The sequence below is a fragment of the Astyanax mexicanus genome, chromosome 6 (genome assembly GCF_023375975.1).
Source record: "Astyanax mexicanus isolate ESR-SI-001 chromosome 6, AstMex3_surface, whole genome shotgun sequence".
Classification (NCBI taxonomy): domain Eukaryota; kingdom Metazoa; phylum Chordata; class Actinopteri; order Characiformes; family Acestrorhamphidae; genus Astyanax; species Astyanax mexicanus.
In genome coordinates this window covers 27371668-27392483 of record NC_064413.1, presented here as the reverse complement: position 1 = coordinate 27392483, position 20816 = coordinate 27371668, and the positions used below count along the sequence as shown (strand labels likewise).

General features: G+C 39.0%; 1 protein-coding gene across 2 annotated transcripts in view; it reads right to left on the bottom strand.

The window, feature by feature from the left end:
- The window catches only part of cdkal1 (CDK5 regulatory subunit associated protein 1-like 1), a 472290-nt gene that overhangs the window by 391194 nt on the left and 60280 nt on the right, over nucleotides 1–20816 (bottom strand). For both annotated transcript variants that reach the window (XM_022673769.2, XM_022673768.2), the window contains exon 4: nucleotides 9907–9991. In XM_022673769.2, coding sequence (XP_022529490.2) covers nucleotides 9907–9991 — 85 coding nt within the window. The remainder of the gene's footprint in view (nucleotides 1–9906; nucleotides 9992–20816) is intronic.

Below are 20816 nucleotides of genomic sequence, written 5' to 3'. Positions count from 1 at the left end.
GTTCTGTCATTTTTAATGAACTGATATTTTATCTAACAAACTTTTTGTAATTTGGTTTGGAAAAAAAGAGGTCATGTTTGGCTTTTAAATGCTATTAAAAACAATAACAAAAGCATTGTAGCATCATAATATTACAATAACACAAGGGCTTCTCTGGAGGCAACCACAGAATACTAATTTGCTTTCTTATAAATAATTATTTAAAAAAAAATTGTTGTAAGTGAGAAACATTAAAAATGTAAAGATCTTCCACGTTATATACATTGGAATGCAAATGTTTGGGCAGCCCTGATCAAAACTTCAGATTATGTAAATAGTTAAAGGTGCTGTATATGATCATTTAAGAGCAGTTTTGACAGGAGAAGCATGGGGCGTTTCAAGGGATCTTCTCCAGCTTTCAATACATTTTTACTTTCCATCATCACCTTACCTTATCACCCCCATAATTTGATTACTCACTGAGTTTTGAGCTTTATGATTTGTTCATTGTTTGTCTTTATACTGTCTTTATACTTTAGACTTTCATAAAGCTGCTTAATTTGAAGCATTAATTTGAAAATTAATCAAATCTCCAAATTTAAATGCGGAGTACATTGAGGGTGGCCCTCATTTACAATACAGCTGAGCAATTACATGGAGAAGGAATTGACAGCAAAAAAAATAAATAAATGTATATAGAATAAAATAAGTAATAGAAAATAAATAAAAACAGCTTTTTAATATGGTATAAGAATCATTTTAAAAAAAGGATGATTTTAAAAATATTAAGATATAAAACAAATAAGGTAAAAATAATCATTTAAGAGTAGGAATCATAAAATCATAAGTAAAAAAAGGTAATAGAACTAATAAAAATTCAACTACAGATTAGGGGTGCGATAATATCGTCAAAATTTTTTTATATCGTGAACGATATTATACCCCTAAAATATCGTGCCATTCCATTTCCCATTATATATCTACTAGAAACAAATTTAATCTGTCCAGTATCATTTATTTTACTTTAATCCTGGATATATGGAGATATTTGGAATGCATTATTAGTATCATGAAATTCTGGATCATTGACTTCTATTACAAATCTGATAAAATTTTTGTATTTTATTTTATCTCACTTAGGGGTGTGCAATATTATATTGTATGTAATAATATATATATATTTTTTCCTTGCAGTGTAAAGTGTATTTTTTAAATATTTTATTTAAAAGTGGTTTGTCATTTGTTATCTCGAAAATACCATGAAATATCGTGATATTATTTTAGGGCCATATCGCCCACCCCTACTACAGATGAATAAATAAAAAACTAAACATATAAAAGAGTAAAATATAAATAAGCAATTCCTAAAAATAATAAAAGAAAAGAAAGAAACTAAAAAGAAATGTGAAAAAAAATGCTAAAACAAAGCAACATTTAAAAACTAAAAAGTTAACTAAAAAAAAAAAAACTTTAAACCTTACAAAAAGTTTAAAGGTGCAGTACATTCACAACAGCCCAAAAACTTGAAGTGAAATGAGCCATTTTTATACCTTTTGGAAATTAAGTCAAATTGTAATTGCTTTGACTCCATTAGTTATTAAAGTTTGTTCCCAAGAAACATTCTGTATGCCCAACCCTTTTAAAAATAGGCTTAAAAATACGCTCAGCATCAGCAAATGCTTTTTGTGTCTCTAGATACATCAATAAAAGAAATCCCTGCTGGCATATAAAGGGCACTAGGACAGTATGTGTGTGTTTCTGTCACTCAGAAATTGGGTTAAATCTCATTTGAGGCAGTATAAATCACATAAAGGAGTCCAGGGGACAAGCAGTATGCTTCCAATCCCAGCATGCCCCCCTCCATTTCCACACAGCTACTGGGCCAACCTCACAGCGGCATGTGCCAGTGAGGATAAAAGAAAAGAAAAAAAAAAAACAACAACACATCAAATGCAAAACATAACCCTGCTTTAATATGTCAGTTTTCATGTAAATTACAGCATTTCCATAGTAAATAGCACTCTACACTGAGGACACCAGAGAAGCAGAGATGAGCACGGACCTAATCAAACTTCGCTGGTGTCCATTTAGGTTGGGAGGTTGGATGGGACACATACAGGCTGCTAACGGTCGAACACCAAGGCCCAATCCTATTTCAAATATGTACAGTCACCACAATTTTGAGTGCCACTCTTCCCCTTTGAAACTGAGCTACCTGTGTTCACACTGGCAGGCAAAAATTTGCTGATGTCAACCCAATATTCTGGTTTCTTGGCAGCTCAGACAGTCTTGTGTGGGCGTGTTTCAACATGGTCAGTCGGTGTGTTGGATAAAATATGTATAGAGCTGTTATTTACTTTTTTTTTCCACACTAAATATTTCTTCAAATTGTCCTAGATCATGTTGGGTCTGCACAATAAACGGAAAGATTTACATTATGATATTTTGTTTTTCTGCAATATATATTTTAATATTTAGATTCTATAGAAATCTTACCTAATCTCACCAGAAGTCATTGATTCAACATCTTGATATTAAATCATGCTTCTGTGCATCAATTATTGTAATAAAATGAAGAGTAAAGGTTTTGAAATGTGTCATTTACCACTGCACTTTCCATAATGGTATAATTGTGCATGTGTACATTGTAATATCAGTGCTGAAACACTGTATTGTTTCATGTCCTAGTGAAAATATGCAAAATTGCATCATATAAAACATGTAAAGATGAAGTGGTGGTTTTGAGCCTCTCTTCCATGTGCAGAACCACACTGTTTTTTTCCACTCTTATTTCACTCTTCTTTTTTTTTTGTTTGTTTACTTCTAGCGACTCGGTTCCGATACATCAGCATACAGACGCTAAGTGCTGCAGACATCACCCTTTGCAGAGATGTGGGGAGATATCTACCCTGCCATCTACCCACCCAGAGAAAGCAAGGTCAATTGTGCTCCCTCTGGGCTCCGGTAGCCGATGGCAAGCTACATAAACAGGATTCAAACCGACGATCTCAAAGCTCATCAGAACCACACTGTTGAGATTGGGAATAAAATGCTAGAAGGAAGAAAAGGTTCTGAAAGCAAAATCTGGGGAGCTTGGGCCACCATGTACTGTATTTATTTGCTCTGAAGAATTAGTAATTAATTGGGCCAATCCAAGTTCGAAAATCTGCTCTGTCGCCTGCTAATACGAATGCAGGATTACGAGCAGAATTGGTTAAGAAACAAGACGACACTTCAAGAACCTGATACATCATCAAAATGCATCTACTAATCAGCCAACTAGACTACTATAGACCTTCCCGCCAGTCTGTCAACATAACTGTTGGACTTTAGTTGGATTTAAACTATTTACTCCTAATTGTGATGGAAGCTGAAGTTAGCTATTCAGTAGCTTCTTGTTGGAATTTTCCACACCACCTTAGAGAACATTGCAGCAGCCTCAGGTGCCAGAAAGGAACTTAAGCTAGCTTATCAGCTTCCAAGACAATCTACTTTTATTTTTTTATGCTGGTTATAAAGAAAAAAAAGTGGGGGTTGGGGAGTGTCATCTGAAAAAGTTTGAAAGGCCATTTACCCATAACATTTCACGCTACCCCTATATTCCAACAAGCTTCCCCTAGGTATTAACACTCAAAACGGAAAAGTGTGGCTAAATGATATGACCAAGGGGTAAAATGGGATTGTGCCCAAGAATTAAGCAACTGTTGTCTGTTGTGTGTCGTCTGCAATGGCTTGTATAAGAGAGACCACGGCAGAAAGAACTGTGTCCAGTTTGTGGACAGCCTGTGTAGCTCAGAGGGAGGCAGTTGTGAATGTTTCCTTCCAGAACAGCAGCAGGAGAACAGAGCTGACACACTAATTACAGAAGCAGTTGGACAGTTGTTTTAGCGTCTATTATTTTTAATGCGTGTTTTGAGTCAACAGGCTTTTTTTTCCCTGTACAGGGAACCATCTAATTCATAGTCCATTAGAGATACAAAACAAAACAAATCATTTGATATTTGATTATTCATGTGAATGAATAATTAATCAGCTCTAATATTCATGTTAGCAAACAAATAACCAAACAAAAGAACATTCACTAAGCTTTAAGATCAAAACTGATTGTTTCTGAAAAATCTTTCTACAGCCACTAGACAGTGCTACTGCAACTGTGATAAACCTTCAACATCCAGAGCTCAACAGTACTTTTACTGCTGAATAAAACCAAATCCTCACAGCAATCCTCAAAATTCTTAGAGTGAGTAATCAGCCCTGAAGGGTAGAGACAGTTTCTTCAACAAAAGCAGGATAAACTCTTTTTAGGAAACCATAATTTTGAAAGAAACAATAATTGAGCAGGTGTCCCAACAATTTTGTACACACAACATGACCGTTTACCGTATTTTTTTGCAATGAAATCCTTTATTTTTCCACAAAAATCGATAGTGCGCCTTGTAATCCGGTGCGCTTTATGTATGAATTTTACCAGTCAGGTTGTAATGAGCCGTAAAGCCACTCTGCCGAAGTCCAGCGTTATACAGGAGTTTCAGTGAGGTTTATGAGGCTAAGTGCAGAGGCATTACCATTTGCTGATAATCATGCCAGGCGCTAGCTCTTTCGACGTTTAGACGCGAGTATATCAGCCTGTAGCCAATGAGTTTACCCTGTTAAAACAAGGTACGTGAGATACACCACTAGCTGATAGCATCTTAGTTTACCGGAACACTGAGGGTTCATCAGTTTAGCACTATTGGGCAGCATTTACTAGCGCTAAGCGCTACTAATAGCACCTAGCGCTGTTGCAAACCATGCTAAAATATTGGAAATCTAAGCTTACTATAAATAAATAGAAGGGTGTTACTACACAGGAGAGAAATCTGTGTAGATTATCATCCAGCCAAAAATATATATATATATTTTTTTCTTTTAAGAATTACAGTTTTGTTTACTTAGGCGACCCTTAGCAGCAAAACCTGCTAAATTAGAAGGTAATGGCAAAACCCCTGTTTCTTACTACTGTCACCTAAAATGCGCATTATAATCCGGTGCTCCCTATGTATAAAAATTTACCAGAAAATAGACGTTCATTGATGGTGCTCCTCATGATACGGTGCGCCTTATATCTGTGAAATACAGTGCATAACACAACCTGATGATCTACAGCTCAGGCCTACTAATGTAACTGGTAAACAGAGTGTATGAAAAGAAAGGATGGACACACAGACGCACACACACAAGCACAGGGCCAAAAACAGACAATGCGTTCTCTAAACAAATAAATCCTCTTTCCTCCCACACTCCAGCTCTCACCATCCAAGCCTATCTGAAAACAGCGTCTGGCATATAAATAAACTCCTCCACCCGAAAAACACATGCGCGCACACAGACACACACACTCCCTTGTGGAACACACGGCTAACCCAGCGTCACAGCTGAGTGAGATTAATGACTGCAGATTGGAGCCAGAATGGGAGCCAGTGGCATCGGCGGCAGCAGCTCTCCCTCTCTTATACACACACACACACACACACACACACACACACACACACCTCTACCTCTCACTTCAATTAGTCCCATAATGAGAAGCTCAGTGGTGTCCTTATCTCAGTGCCACTACAATTTACGCTGCACAAACACAGTCATTTCCGCAGCATTTCCGCCGGGATTAGAACTCTGTCTGAGCTTACACCATATCTTTACTCCCGCCAGGATTTCATTTAATCCAATGTTTACTCTAAATTCACTCGCTTTCCTCGTCACGTCTGTGTGTTTTTGATAGTTGGCTGAAGCGGTCTTGTTTGCTTCAAAGACGCCGGGATATGGCATAAAGACCGGCATCATTATTCTGCTGCTTTACCCGACAGCTTTCTGCAGGGCTCAACTACACAAACAGGAAGCCAGACACAGGTACACACATGAGCCAATGTGTGTACAACAAGCTCATTTCCAAACGCACACATAATTTCTCAACTGCTAATCTCATTCTGCTTCACATTCTTTCACTGTATTTAATTTGCTAGAATATGTATAAATTAAATACATTACTTGTGCTATTCCATACTTATAGGTTTTAAGACTGCACAACGGACTTGTTAAAAACAAAAAACTTGACAAAAAAGCAAGGCTAAAACTGAGTAAAACAATAGTCTATACAGAAACGATCAAAGCAGAATTGTGTGAAAACTGAAACTTCTACCTCCTGGACTCCTGTGGCCACAGTCACAAAGCGGAACTTAAATTTTGAGGCAATACTTTATCCATGCATTTCTGGACAAGCTGAAAAATAACATAACGGACATTGAAAGGGAAGAAGCATGCAGTCTTGAATTATCATAGTAGAGTAATATTATAGGATTTTACACAGCTTTGACTTGGATTACGCAGCGTTACACAGCTCTCAAAGCATCGTCCTGCTTACTTTACTAGTGTTACATAGTGCAGTTAGTTTCAGTGCACCTTACGTATAAATTCTACCAGTCAGGTATTAAGGAGTAGTAAAGCCACTCCACTGAACTGCAGGGTTACACAGGAGTTTCACTGAAGTTTTTTCTCCAGCACCGAGGCTCAAGTAGTATTAGAATTAGGTGCTAACAGCAGCGCTAGCTCTTTCTCTGTTCAGAGGTAAGTATATCAGACTGTAGCCTGCGCGTATGCCGCTTTGTGGGACAAACCGCTGGCTGATAGAATAATCCTGGGTTACCGAAACACTCAGGGTTCTTCAGTATATATAGCGATTTCAGGCGACATTCACTAGCACTAAGCACTGCTGCTAACTGTGCTAAAATAATGGAATTCTAAGGTTACTGTAAATAAAAGGGAAGCGCTTTACTCACCCAAATAAACAGTTGTCAGGAGAGAAACCTGTCTAGATTACCATCCAGCACTTGTTACATTAATATATATATATATTTTTTTACTTTTTAATGTTTTATTTTTTTTAATTAGTCTCCCCCAGCATCAAGACCTGCTGAATTAGAAGGAAACCGTGGCGACACATTTGTTCCTTACTATTGTCGCTTAAAATGCGCCTTATAATCCGTTGCGCCTTATGTATGAACATAGACCAAAAAATAAGTGCTAATTGACAGTGCGCTTTATTAATAGAGTGCCTTATAAGTGAAAAGTAAACAATGTATTGCTTTAAAATAAATGTGCCCAAGAACTTATAAAGTATTAATCTTTGGTGTGTAAAAGTCCCAGAGTACACAAAATCATAGAGCACTTATAAGCAGTGCACAAGGAAAAAAAGTATAAAAACAAAAAAAAGAATTCGTGCTAGGCTTAAAGCTAACTTTAGCCGACCAGCTTTATCATCTTTTCAGTTGGCCAACTGCCATGCATTCCTATGTTATGCTGCATGGCCTGTATGAGAACGGTCATCATTTTGAAAGAATATCTCTTCTTGCTTCAATAAGCTACATGTGATCTCTGTCTGCTCCAGGTTAACTAACAGTGAAAACACTTGAGCAGCAGTTGAATAAGGCAAACTCAGGGAGTGGAAGTTCACCCTGTCCCAGTCTGGCTCACTCCACTGCTGCTTCTGACCTCCTGTGTACACACGAGGCACTCTGTACTCCAAACAGTGGACTAGAACAGGCCATAAAGAACCCACAAAAGACGAAAGGCAGGCGCTGGTGTTGGCATATCTAGCTGCAGCAGAGACAAATGTTGATGTTAGCCGAGCAGGAGTCGGGGTAACGTAAACTGTCTGCACACACTGAGCAACACAGGATAATGGGGAGCAAAGATCAGGGCCACAGTGAAGCCAAGACGGTGGCCAAGGTCACATGACACTAGAGCTGCCTCTTATTACAGGATATTAATATTTATAGTATGATTATTATTAAAATACATTTTTATTGCTCAGATCAAAATGTTGAGCCTTTTAAAAAGGGAATCATATTGACAATTTTTTTTTTTTACATGTATGGCATTTAGCGGACACGTTTATCCAAAGTGACTTACAAGGTTATTCCCATTACAGAAGTGGACCAATGTAGTGTTGGGAGTCTTGCTAAAGGACTCTTATTGGTGTAGCCTAGCATTCAGTCATCCAGACTGGGAATTAAAACCCAGTCTATCACTTGATGTGGTATTTTCACTAGCAGGTAGTGATGTTAACCACTGTGCCACACCAACCAACACAACTTGTGCAGAGATGTTCATTAAAAAGAATTTAAAAAAAATAAAATAAAAAAAAAGTAACCATTTTTTTTTCACAAAGAAAAATTCAGCATAGCAATAAAGCCGAATTGCGTAAAACGAGTTAAAAAAGGGTTTCTTGGAGAGGAAGAAAAAAAAACAGAAAAAAACAACAATGGCATATCAAGCCGCAAGGGCCTCTGGAATACGCTATACCATTTTACTTGCAGCGAACACACATCACTTTTACATTTACAACAATTGTTTCTTTACTACAAATGTCCAATTTGAAATGGCATGTTTCTGAAAACTGGTCCTATGCATGGTGAAGCCATGTCACACAGTTTTTTAAAGTTTGATTTAGATAACTGTAAAATGCAGAAATCTCTCCTGCATGTACTACTTTCCCAGAACTGTCTGGTGTGTGTGTATGCACTCCCTGTTGTTTGGTGAACATTGCCGGTGTGGCATAAAGGTTTCAGAGATCCAGCATATCTGAAATATCAACAGCATAGCCATACAAAGCCAGTAAATGGCTGTAAAGATGATCCTGCTATAAGCAAAGACCAAGTCAAATCTAATATGTTTTGCTTGTTTTAATGCTGCCAGTAGCCTATTCCCTCTAAATGTACTTTGCATAACTTATTTCTAATGCAGAAAATACTTTAAATTACTTAAAGTGGCAGTCCATATTATTTTGTTTCTAAACTAAAAACAAAAGCATTTCTGAGTGGAGAAGGGATAACATAGTGTTTAATGGTACCAGTGTGCTGGAACAACCATCCCTGCTAAGCCTAATATAGTCATTCTAAAAACTGGGGTGTCGGGTCGCTTTCTGTGGGAGTTCTTCTGTCTTCTGGCCACATCACATTACAAGTACAGGCTCTGAAAGAGAATCTGGCTCAGTTTTACTGAATGTGAGCGCGGCTGGTGGAGCAATGGAGACTTCAGAAGGGGGAACTCAGAGCTCAGTAGCTCATTCACCCATAGTAAAAACAAACTGTGTGTAGTTCGTTCTCTCTCTTTCTCTCTCTCTCTCTGTCTTCTGGCCACATCACATCATGAGTACAGCCTCTGAAAGAGAATCTGGCTCAGTTTTACTGAACGCGTGCGGCTGGTGGAGCAATGGAGACTTCAGAAGGGGAACTCAGAGCTATTTTTACCAGAGAGGGCCTTAAATCCCAAAACTTACGGACATCAGCTTTAATAAACAGTTGGTTTATGATGTTTTATGCACTTCCATAGGGTTGTACTTGATGCTAATGTTAGTAATTTACCATAGTACTGTAGTTACTAAACCTTTTTATAAAAGAGTGTATATATAAGGTTGTGTTCATGATCTTCTCTCTGTCTCGGAGAGAAGATCAGAATCATGTAAGGATAAAAAAAAAAAGCGCTCAATAGAGAGAGAGAGCTTGCGTGTGTGCAGAGAGAGAGAGAGTGGTGTTGTGAGACAGTGAGAAGTGTCAGACAGCAGTTTCCACATGGTGAGCAGGTTAGCTGTGCACATTAACCCACTTCACTTCTCAGAGGAAGCAATGTGACATTTCCAAACGACGCTGGTCTGTCTTCTGGAAACATCAGCATGGCTGGGATTGAGCCCTGGCTCACACAAAACGTAGGTCATTCCTGGCATGTTTTCCCTAGTCAAACACAAACCTGCCACTCTCGCATTCCTCACCACAGGCTGATCCACAGCGGCTTTATTTACGTGACTAGAGAAAGAGGTTCACTTTGGTATTTTAATACCAGTGGAGGTGTATGAGAATGCTGTGGTCAATCAGGGTCAGGCAGAGTTCTTACTTGATGGAGTTTCTGAAGTGATCTTCTGCTGGACTCTTCACAGTGCAGCTGTTCAGCACCCACACATCAGCATCACTCGGGTTATCTGGAACGAGAGAACGGGTGAGGGGTGAGTTAAACAGTAAAATAAGTAATCAGTCACATTTCTGCAAGCTGAAACTATTAAGTACATGTGGTGCTGACTTCATCCAGTCTGTCCGTCTCACACACACACACACACACACACACACAAACACACACACACACATACACACACACACGAGTGCACACACACTAGTGTCTGAGGCAGCACAGCTTCCTGCTCTTTCCCTTCCACAGCAATGAACTAGATATTTCACATACTATCCGTTACCCAGGATCAGTCAAGCATTCATGAGCCTACACACACACACACACACACACACCTCTCCCTCTCTCTCTTTCTCGCTCTCTTTCTCTCTCTCTAAGACACAATTTTCACACTACAGGTCACTGATTTAGAAATCAAGACAAAATACCAAATTAATTAAACATGAGAATGTAACAATTATATATGTAGATGGCTAAAATGATGTTTCTAAAACCCAGTCAACACAAATCTGGAAATTTTTATCTGTGGATAGGTTTTTGTCTTCCAAAAACATCAAGGTGGAGATTTTTGAAAGCTCTGCTACCAGCGGAGCCATGTGGATGTGGAAAACAAAGCTTTCTGAAACCGCTTATGTCACACAGTAAGTCTGCACTATGCCTGCTTTTTGTTAACATTAGCTTAGCCTGTTCAGAATGAGCATGAAACATGGAAAGCACCTGGATTGGTTCTGTTCTCTTTGCGACTTGTGGATTAATACCAAGTTTACATGTTATTCTCACATAACCCAAATACACCGGAGGCACCAAAAAGCGCTGCATGCAGCTGTAGTTGTAGTAGCTGTTGCTGTGGAGTGGCGAGAAAACTTTAGCGTTTTTAAGTGGAATGGTGTTATTGTGTGGACAAAGATATTTTTAAAAACACAGACAAAAACTGTTTTTTAAAAAATATCCGGATTCATGTGGACGCGGCCTAAGTTTATTAGGGAAATCTGTACAGGTTTGGGATACCTGTAGCCTGAAGACAAGATGAGATATGATTTGGCATAAAGAAAACAGCACACAAACCAAGCATGTGTTAATATCTGAGATATTCCTGGTGCTGTGTGTGGGCAAGCATTATCCTGCTGAAAAATGCCCGTTAAAAGCCTGAAGTTATATTTTAGTGTTAATGCCTTTAATACCAAAATGTAGATCAATTGCTATATTTCCTTCAGGATCAATCAAGTGTCTGTCTGTGTGTCTGTCTGACTTCTCAAATTCTTTCCAAAGGCCAAGAGCCATGGGTTCCTCTGAGCAGCTGCCTAGCACTCTTAAATTTAACATAACTGATAAAGCAGTCCATAAACCTAGAGGAGACAACAAGATGACGGCAAGATGCTCCAAACCCAAACAGAATTCACATTAAGGAAGCCCCCTTCTGTAGAAATTTAGCAAAGATCATAGTTGAGTGGTAGAAACTGGATGTACAATGAAAGTAAAGTCTGGCAAGCTGAAAAGAATAATCAATAATCAGAGACAGCATTCAGTCTTCAGCCATGTTTATCAAGAAAACAATAAAAACAAACAGCACTGCAACTCTAGAGGCTTATTCGCCTAAGATGACTCACTACCTTTTTTTCCATTCCTCTAATAAGCTGTTTACAGTTCACTGCGCGTCTCGCAATCGGCAGAGACGCACAGTAACAGCCCAGCTGAAGAGGCCAGAGAAAAAGAAAACAGATCGTCTAGCTGAGGGACAATCAGCCAATGATTAAATCCATCTTTAGTCCACCCAGAGAAGTCTCGTAAACTCAACCTGATGCAAAACAAGCAGACACTTCTCGTAAAGACAAGTCACATCCATGAATCATTAGTGTAGAGAATGGGAAATGGAAAATTAGTTCACGTAAAAAGCACTGTTTTATATGAAGCCTGCCCAATTAATGGTTTCCGTTACAATTTTGTTGACCTACGATTTCCAAACCTGCGGCTCACTCCAGCTTCAGGGAATTTGGGGAATTGTTTTTTTTTTTTTTTTTTTTTTTAAGATAAGAAGGCTGGAGGTGTTTTCGATTAGTGGTCTGAGTTACCACTTCTGCTAGTAAAAAAAAAAGCAATGAATAATTTTATATTAAATACTTCTCACTCATGAGCTCAGTGGAACAAGCAGAAACATTCTATCATGGGTTTATTCCAACCACATGCGAGTTCCTGTGAATAAAAAATATCTTTTTGCAATGATTTGAATTAGGGCTAAGGAAAGTGCCTCACATAATAAACATCCTCGATCAGGGAATCAGTGCCCCAAACCAGCATTAGAAGCACCATATTTTTCGCACTATAAGGCACACTTAAAATCCTTTAATTTTCCCAAAAAATGTCAGAGTGTAATCTGGTGCACCTTTAGTATGAATTTTAACAGTCATTTTGTAAGCAGCAGTAAAGCCACGCCACTGGAGTGGAGCATTATACAGGAGTTTCTCCAACAGTATTAGCATTAGCTGCTAACCACACTAAGCACTAGCTCTTTGGCTGTTCAGAGTTGAGTATTTTCGGCCTGTAGCCTGCTGCTAAGCCTGGCTAGCATTGCTGGAGCAGCATTAGCATTACCGGATAGCTCTTTTGCTTTTCAGAGGAGAGTATTATAATAATAATAAAACATCCCTGTCTTCAACATCCTAGAACTCTTTGTTTTAATAAACAGAAAGCAAAGTGAGTTTTTTTTCTTTTAATCCAAAATATCCAAACCATGAATCAAAAACCATGATCTGATATTATCTGATCTGTCAGATTTGTGATCCTTTAAAACACTACTAAAAAAAAAAAAAAAAAAAAAAATCACAATACTGCAGTAATAAGGTTTCTCCACCTTGTCACACAACCTGCGTTTCCTCCACTATCACAAAGTGACCACACTATTTAGACAGCATTAAAAATAAATCCTCAAACTCTTTACCTTCCCCACAAGTTCACTGTACTGGAGTTTAGGGGCTCTGCTCTGCCCTCTTTTATCTTTTACAAAAAACAAAGCCTTTAACAATAACTCTGTAGGGAGATCAAGGCCACTGAACCAAAAGGGGTTAAATATTGATAAACACATTAGGCGTTAAGCAAACGATTTTGCCTCAGGCATTATGGTTGAACAGTGTGTGCCAGACAGACACACTCCCTCACATCCCTGTCTCAGCAAGGACAGGGTTGTGTGCAGTGTGTGATGAAGGTATGGTTGGGTATGTGGGTGTGAATGCCCCAGCTGCATTTCCTGCATCTCCAATCTCACAAGACTTACAGCAACCTGAGCCCAGCACTGAAAAACAACGGGACTCAAGGGACAGACCCATTTAGTGAACACACACGCACACTAAAAATACTGTTCTGAACAGCAATACAAATGGACACAAACATCTCAAATAGACGGGACTACATTCCTCATCAGCTGCCTCTCCCTCTCAGTCCCCCAAAAGAGTTCTAGTGTTTTCACATCAGCAGTTGTAAAACACTAAAACACTACAAGCCCAGGTCAGAACAGTATTACACTCTAATCTACAAGCGGGAAAAAACAGTAAAGATCAAAATCAAACCCAAGACAAACAAAGGCTATTCTAAGACAAAAACACAGCCGGTTCATTACTTGTCCTCTCTATAAAAGATGTGGAAAACAGCTTTCTACACTCAACTATTCTATTAACAACCCACACAATTGACTGCTGCTTTAAGCTAAACAAATTTAGCTGAGATCATAAGCAGAAAAGAAATAAATGGAAAAGATAAATGTCCAAACAGATAGATGAATAGAAACCGACAGATCAGAGTGGTGGTTTACATCCTTGAGTCTCACATGCTTGGCAAGCTGAAACTATTTTCTATCCAGCTGCAAAGAAAAATCCTCTCCTTCTTCTTATATCCTCTTTATCTACTGGATCTGCTTTAGAGAGCCTGTCTTATAAATCTTCAAAACAACCCCACAAGTTCCAGATGCACCCTTCACCTAAAAGTGTCCCCTTCTGAACTGGGCCTAGATACTTTTGTTTGCAGCTGAGTAACAGACGTTCGAAATTCGCTTTCTGGAGACATTTGACCTGATAGCATCAATCAGCTCTCTCATGTAGCTTGGAGTTAGCACTTTAGAGCTAGTGCTATGAGGGTGGCTAGCAGTGCCCTGACTAGCCGCATCTTTTGACTTGGTATTGCCTCTGGAAGAGGTCTTGCTGGCCATCTTCATAGACAAGTTTCCCCCAGATGTGCACTACTGTAGGCACTAATACGAGTGTTTAACAGTTAGATTACCTTAAATTGAACAGGAGAAAAGAAAGAATATACTAAGAGCACATGCAGGGACGCCTTCACTCCGCCATTGCCAAGCACCGCCCCGGTGTACTGACTTTTCAACTCTGTTCTCTTCTTTTTACGTAGTGTGGCTATTATCTGAATTGTAGCTTGATAAGATTTAATCCATATATGTAATCAAACATGTTTTTAGTTAGTTTAGGGCTGAAATATGATTACTGTGTGAAATGGAATATGCAAATTGCTCATTATGCAGCCACCAGTTTTTTATTCATTTCGCCACTTCCTGTGCGATGCTAATGATGGCTGCTGTCTTACAAGTCACAGTTTTACCTTGAGAAGCTTCCTTACAGACATGGATCACATGCCTACATAGGAACACAGTTTTGATTGTACTGGCAGGAGAACCTCCTGAAGTGGTTTAAAGGATCAGATGCGTATCTGATCTGGGACACATTTACACATACTGAAGATACAAGACAAGTGACCAGATGTACAAGTTTAAGATGGCTGTCAAAATAAGCAAACAGACTATTTTATAAAGGGTTAAACACAGGCTTCAATGCATTACCCTCACTTATGTTCATCAGTTGTAGACCGTGAACTCTACTGACTGAACTGAGGTTCCTTCACAAATATCACAGATATATTGCCCACGAAGAGATTGGTTGTCCTTCTAAATCAAGAGGTGCCAGTTCTGGTGGATCAATTCCAGGAAAGTGGAGTCCAGAGTTGAATTGCTGCACTTGTAAACTGACAAGAAGGTGATTTGAGTGTGTTGTAAAGATGCCTCCTTTGAGGCAATTCAAGCACGGTTTGGGAACATTTTGAAATCCTGTACGAGGGAAAAAAACTTGGAAAGACCTCTTAAGCGTGTTGATAAGATGAACCACATCATATTTTTTAGCAATGAGAACAGAACTGATTAACCCCTATAAGCAATTTTAGACATTTATAATATGGTAGTCCCCCCCCCCCTCCCCCAAACAATAATATTTTCTATTTTTTTCCCCTGAAAAAAGGTTTGTGGCCAGCAATAAAAAAGACAGGATGATGGAATAATGGAATCATTTCAAATATAGAACTGCAGAGTGTGAAAAGACAAATGGTACATTTTAGCTCTTTATGTTTTAAGCAAAAAAGTGTCTAAAAATAAATAAATAAAACCAGAAGCAAAAAAAGTGCTTGTCTAAACATTGCTTTTTAGCAGAGCTACTGAGAATTCACTGCTTCTCGTCTCTCAGTAAACTGTGCTTGGTTTGTTTGGACAGGCTTGTTTGTTTGGGGCAGGACGTGGAGTCTCCGGAGCTCCCGGCAGTGCAGTGGTGAGCAGCAGGCAGCGCAGTAGCCTGGCCTTGAGGGGACAGCGCTGAGAAATGAGGCTGTCAAAAAGAAGCTGAAAAAACCTGGAGAGCCAGGAGCATGGCTGAAGCCAGGGGTGGGTTGGGGGGCACTTCAGACTGGCCCAGGTGAGCTTAAAAAACTGTAGTGGATAGACTGGACAGTCAGTAAAGACAGGTGGAGATTGTCAGGTGGAGCTGCTGGGGTAAACAGGCATCGTGATACATTGCCACAAGCAAGGACGAGCATAAAGCACAGGAGCTTCAAGTAACCCCCCTTCACAACCCCAGGAAGTGGACAGGCAAACAATCCGATTAAAAAAATTAAATAAAATAAAAAAAGGGAACACAGCTAATAAGATATCAGGGGATTTCTGTTTTTGCACTTTGTACCTTAAGCAATATTCTGCTTGAAGGCGCCATCAGATTGCATACAGTAGCCACACCGCTGTACGCTAAACCCCACTCTACATTCCCCAGTTCTAGAGATGTTTCCACGCCCATAGCCACGCAAAGTTCAACTTTTGGTGGCCTACACTGAATGTAGAAGTGATTTCTAAAAATTCCAGCCAATCACAGCTGGTCACATAATGCTTTCTATGGCGCATTGCCAGACAGTATTCACACAACATTGTAAATCGAGGAATGTTAAACAGACACACAGTTTGGAATGGAAATGGAATATCCCATCCATCTTAAACCCAACATCAGACCTTATTTGAACTCTGACCATTCCTTTTGTGTGGCCATGGACACACTGCTCAGTGTTCACCCTCATTTACAAAGATAACACCTCACAACTTGGGCACAGATGCCACAGATGTGGCCATTCCCTAACCATCCCTTTAATTTATGTACTGCTTATACCATGATACCATGATTTAGATCACCATATTTTTGGCATTATAAGGAGCACTTAAAAAAAGCGCTAGCTTTTTTGCCAATTAGAGGCGAGTATATCAGACTGTAGCCTTCTGCTAACCCTAGCTAGCACTGCTGAAGTAGCATTAGCATTAGCTGCTGACTGAGCTAAACGCTACGTCTTTCCTTGTTTAGAGGTGAGTATTATCAGACTGTAGCCTGCTGCTAACATCGGCTAGCACTGCTGGAGCAGCATTAGCATGAGCCAGTAACCACAGTGCTAGCTCTTTTGCCGTTCAGAGGCGAGCATGAAGCTTACTGTAAATAAACACTGTAAATGAGCACTTTATACACCTAAATAAATAATTTTCAGGACAGAAATCTGTGTAAATTAAAATCCAGAACTCGTCGTAACTTTAAAAAATAGTTTTGTTTACTTAGCTAAGCTTTACTTAACTTTTAGTTACCCCCACCACCACCCAGTGGCGAACTAGAAGGAAAATTTGGCGCCACCCCTATGCCTTACTAGTGTTGCATAATGCTACTTATAATTTGGTGTGCCTTATGCATGAAAATAGACGTTCATTAATAGTTCGCTGTATAATCCGGTGAACCTTATAATGCGACAAATAAGGAAAACAGGAATTATTGTTTTTTATTGTGTAATTCCTTTCAATACTCCAAAAAGAAACCTCAATTCTAAGTACAGAAATGTGAAAGACAGGCGTGCATATTATGAACTGTATGTAAATCTTACCTGTGGAAAAGCAATTATTCAATAAACTGAAATATCAAGTATTACTCTCAGTTACTTTCTCGCTCACACGCACACATGCACGCACGCACTTGTGAAAGGTAAGCCGATTTGCATGCATTTGCTTGAGAGCTCAGCAAACAGGAAGGCCTCCAGCAGCCTTGCTTCAGTGTTTCTCATGTCAGCTCACGTTCACCATAATTCTGAATCACTGCAGACCAAAGGCTAATTGAGTCATTTAGGAAATTGTGTTTTGTATTTGTGTGGTTTTGGGTAATTTGATTGGTTAATTTACACCACAGTGAGAGCTGATTGCTATCAGAGCCGCGGGCATGCTGTCGCCAATCAAGATCTAATCACACTAGTCCCTCACAAGTTGCTGAGGTGACCGATATTACTCTGCTGTGGAGAATAACACAATTCCAAATTGTTATTTGTGCAATTCAGAGGCTGACATCACTTAGTAACTGCTTGTGTGCGTTTCTTGGTTGTTCAGCTTTTTTTTTTTCTTATCACTTACTCTGGCATTTGCAAGGGATTACAAATTCACAATCATTGCTTCAAGTGGTTCTTGGACTAATACCAGAGAAGAACCAATTTTTGGTTCCATAATATCATGTTTGTAATGAAGATACGAGAGTCTAAAAATCTTTAAAAATGGTAAAGAAAATTTAAAAGGAGTTGAGATGGAAGAGTAATCATCAATCATCTGGACCTGAATAATTCATAATATTCCTTACAGAATTGTTAAAAATCTAGTGGCTAGTTTTCCCTGTACCAGAATATTTAGAATTTATATAGAATTTTTTTGCAGTATATAGACATCAAAATTTTAGGAAAAAATATTTACTTTTTACTGGAAAGTATTTTTATTATTATTTTATTTTTTTAAATATGCCCAATGCCCAACAATTTAGAGATTTTCCAGCCTAGTCTATATATGCCAATAGTAAGCCAGAAGCATAACATTAGCAGCAAGCAAACTGCTTTTATCTTAATTTTATTTGCACCAATTACTCCCTGCTTTAATGAATAAAATCACAATCAGCAACAACAACAAATCAGTTAATCCTGCAGAGGCAGACCAACAAAATATGCTCTATGAGTCCATTACGGTTTTGACAGCAGACTCAAAATACAAGGAGCCAGGTACAGATGCATCATATCTGCATTTCAGGAGCCTACAGCTGACTCTGGAAATTACAAGGACCAAGTCCTTTCATCTGAGCACTAGATCAGCTCTGTTTGAACTGCACCAAGTCACATTATAGGCTGTATTCCCACTCAGTGTTATTAAAATGACCCCAGTAATGCTGCAGGCCACATTCGGTCTCCGTCTCAGCAGAAATCTCAGCATCAAAGCCCAGCCTGTGCGAGCAGACTGAGGGAGATAAGACTAAATTAAGTGCTGCAAATCTGGGCCTGTTCAAGCAGCGCATGTCTGGACTCCCTGGCAGCCACAAATGGGTTGGAAGTGCTTCATTAAGGGGCGGGGACTCCAGACACCACAATCCCAACATTTCCCACACCGGAGACCTCCCCAAACAAACCGACATCAATTAATGCTCGGGCAGGAAAATGTCATTTTCAGGTTTCGGGTGTTGAAGAGCTCCACTTTGCAGTCATAGATCATTCTGTGGAACAAGGCTGAAACTGTGACTGAAACAAACAAGTGCAGGCAAGCAACACACAGGGAAAGAAATAAACACACTAGCTAATGCTTCCCTACAGCAAAGTTACGCCTGTCATGATATTTTATTAGAAGATCTGGTATACCAGAAATTATTGCGATAACAGTGTTACTGTCCTTTTAGGATCATTTTATACCAATGATATAATGATAAAATAATAAAATAACAATTATACCCATTAAAAATTAGATAATTAGATCAGTACAATTATATAATTACAATTAGATAATAATTATAAAGAATATTTACACATTGTGACTGATTTTTATTTTCTTCAAAATATTCTGGGCAGATTTACTTTAATTTGCTTTCCTAGCTAAAAACAAAAAAACAAAACAAAACAAAAACTTAATGGCCAATACTGAGGTCAGCAAAATTCTAAATAATAGACATCATGTAAAAAATATTGAACAATACAGTTAAAAATGAAATCATCATCATGACAAGCCTAACCCCGTACCGTTTTTCTTAAATCAAGGACTGTACACACATGCACAAAGATTAACTTTTAAGTCTTTTTGCCTCTATTTTGCATCTTAAACCCTGTAAACTAGCCTGTTCTGTGCAATATCCCCCATTGCATATTCTGTGCAATATTTCTAATATATGCCACATGCACGCACGCACATACATGCACACACGCACGCACACGCCTAAGCAATATACTGTATATTGCCCAGTACCCCTGAAGCACCAGAGAAAACCTCAGACTGCTTCATCCAAGCCATTTCCAAGCCATTTCATCAGTGGCCAGATGACCCAAGAGAAAGCCTTTGGTCACAGACCAAACCGCAATCCTCAATGTAAAGCTGATTTACCCTGGTGAATGTCCAAGAAACAAGGTGGGTATATAGAACCAAAATGATTACTTTCCAGCTCAGTTCACTTCTTCAAAACAGCCAATGGCATGGGGCTTCTCTATATATACCCATGACCTCTTCAGGCCTGGATGCCTCCACCTAATTGAAAAAGGGGAGGGGAAAAAAAACAAAAACATACATATTGGAAGACTGTATATGGTGTATAGGGCAATTGCCATTTCCAGAAATAAGAAGTAGGGACAGTGCCTGCCACAGCACTCTAAGCTGAAGTGGCTGCTGTTTTCTGTTGACGCTGGAAGATATGTTTGAGAAGGGCTCTGTGCCTCGGCAGCGACACAGTACAATATTTTCCCAACTATGAAAAAAGTCATATCAAAAGTCTGTCATAAACAAATATTACATAAAGAGCGGGGGTTGAAACACACAGGCAGAGGGTAAACAGTACAAACGGGGTCAGCTATGATGACACCAAGGACGATGCTTTGTGACAGCGAGGACCGCTGACCTGATTTGGATACTAACGACTATGAAGCTCAGAAATCCATAGATGTTTTTGTGCATTGCGTAAAAGGTCACTAGACTGAAATAACAGTAATATTGATGATATAAATAAATAAAAAAACTGAAACATATACCCATTACAGAAAAAAATAAATGTACCGCGCACATTGTGGTGGGCCAGGTGAATTTGTTATCTGTTAGAATGGACGGTACATTGTTTGCAAATTCAAACAAGTCCTATGTAACATTTAGGACATTTAAAAACATGAACTGCATCCACTTACTAACAAAAGTAGACCAGAACAAACTGTGCAGCATCTGATGAGCTACTGTCTCTGACTTTTAGGGCGTTTTCACACCTGTAGTTCGTTCCTTTAGTCAGGTTCAGTTTGTGAGTTTATTTGGAGCATTTTCTCTGTCTGTTTGGTTTGGTTTCACACAGACATAAACCTAAACAAACCAAAATGCGCACCAATAAACTAGGTGAGCACACAGTCTCCTCTGATTGGTCAGAGCTGTCTGGCACAGGAGCAAGAAATATATCAGATTAAACTGCACCTTATGAGCAGTTTAGCTTAAATAAAAGAAGAATATTTGATATCTGGGT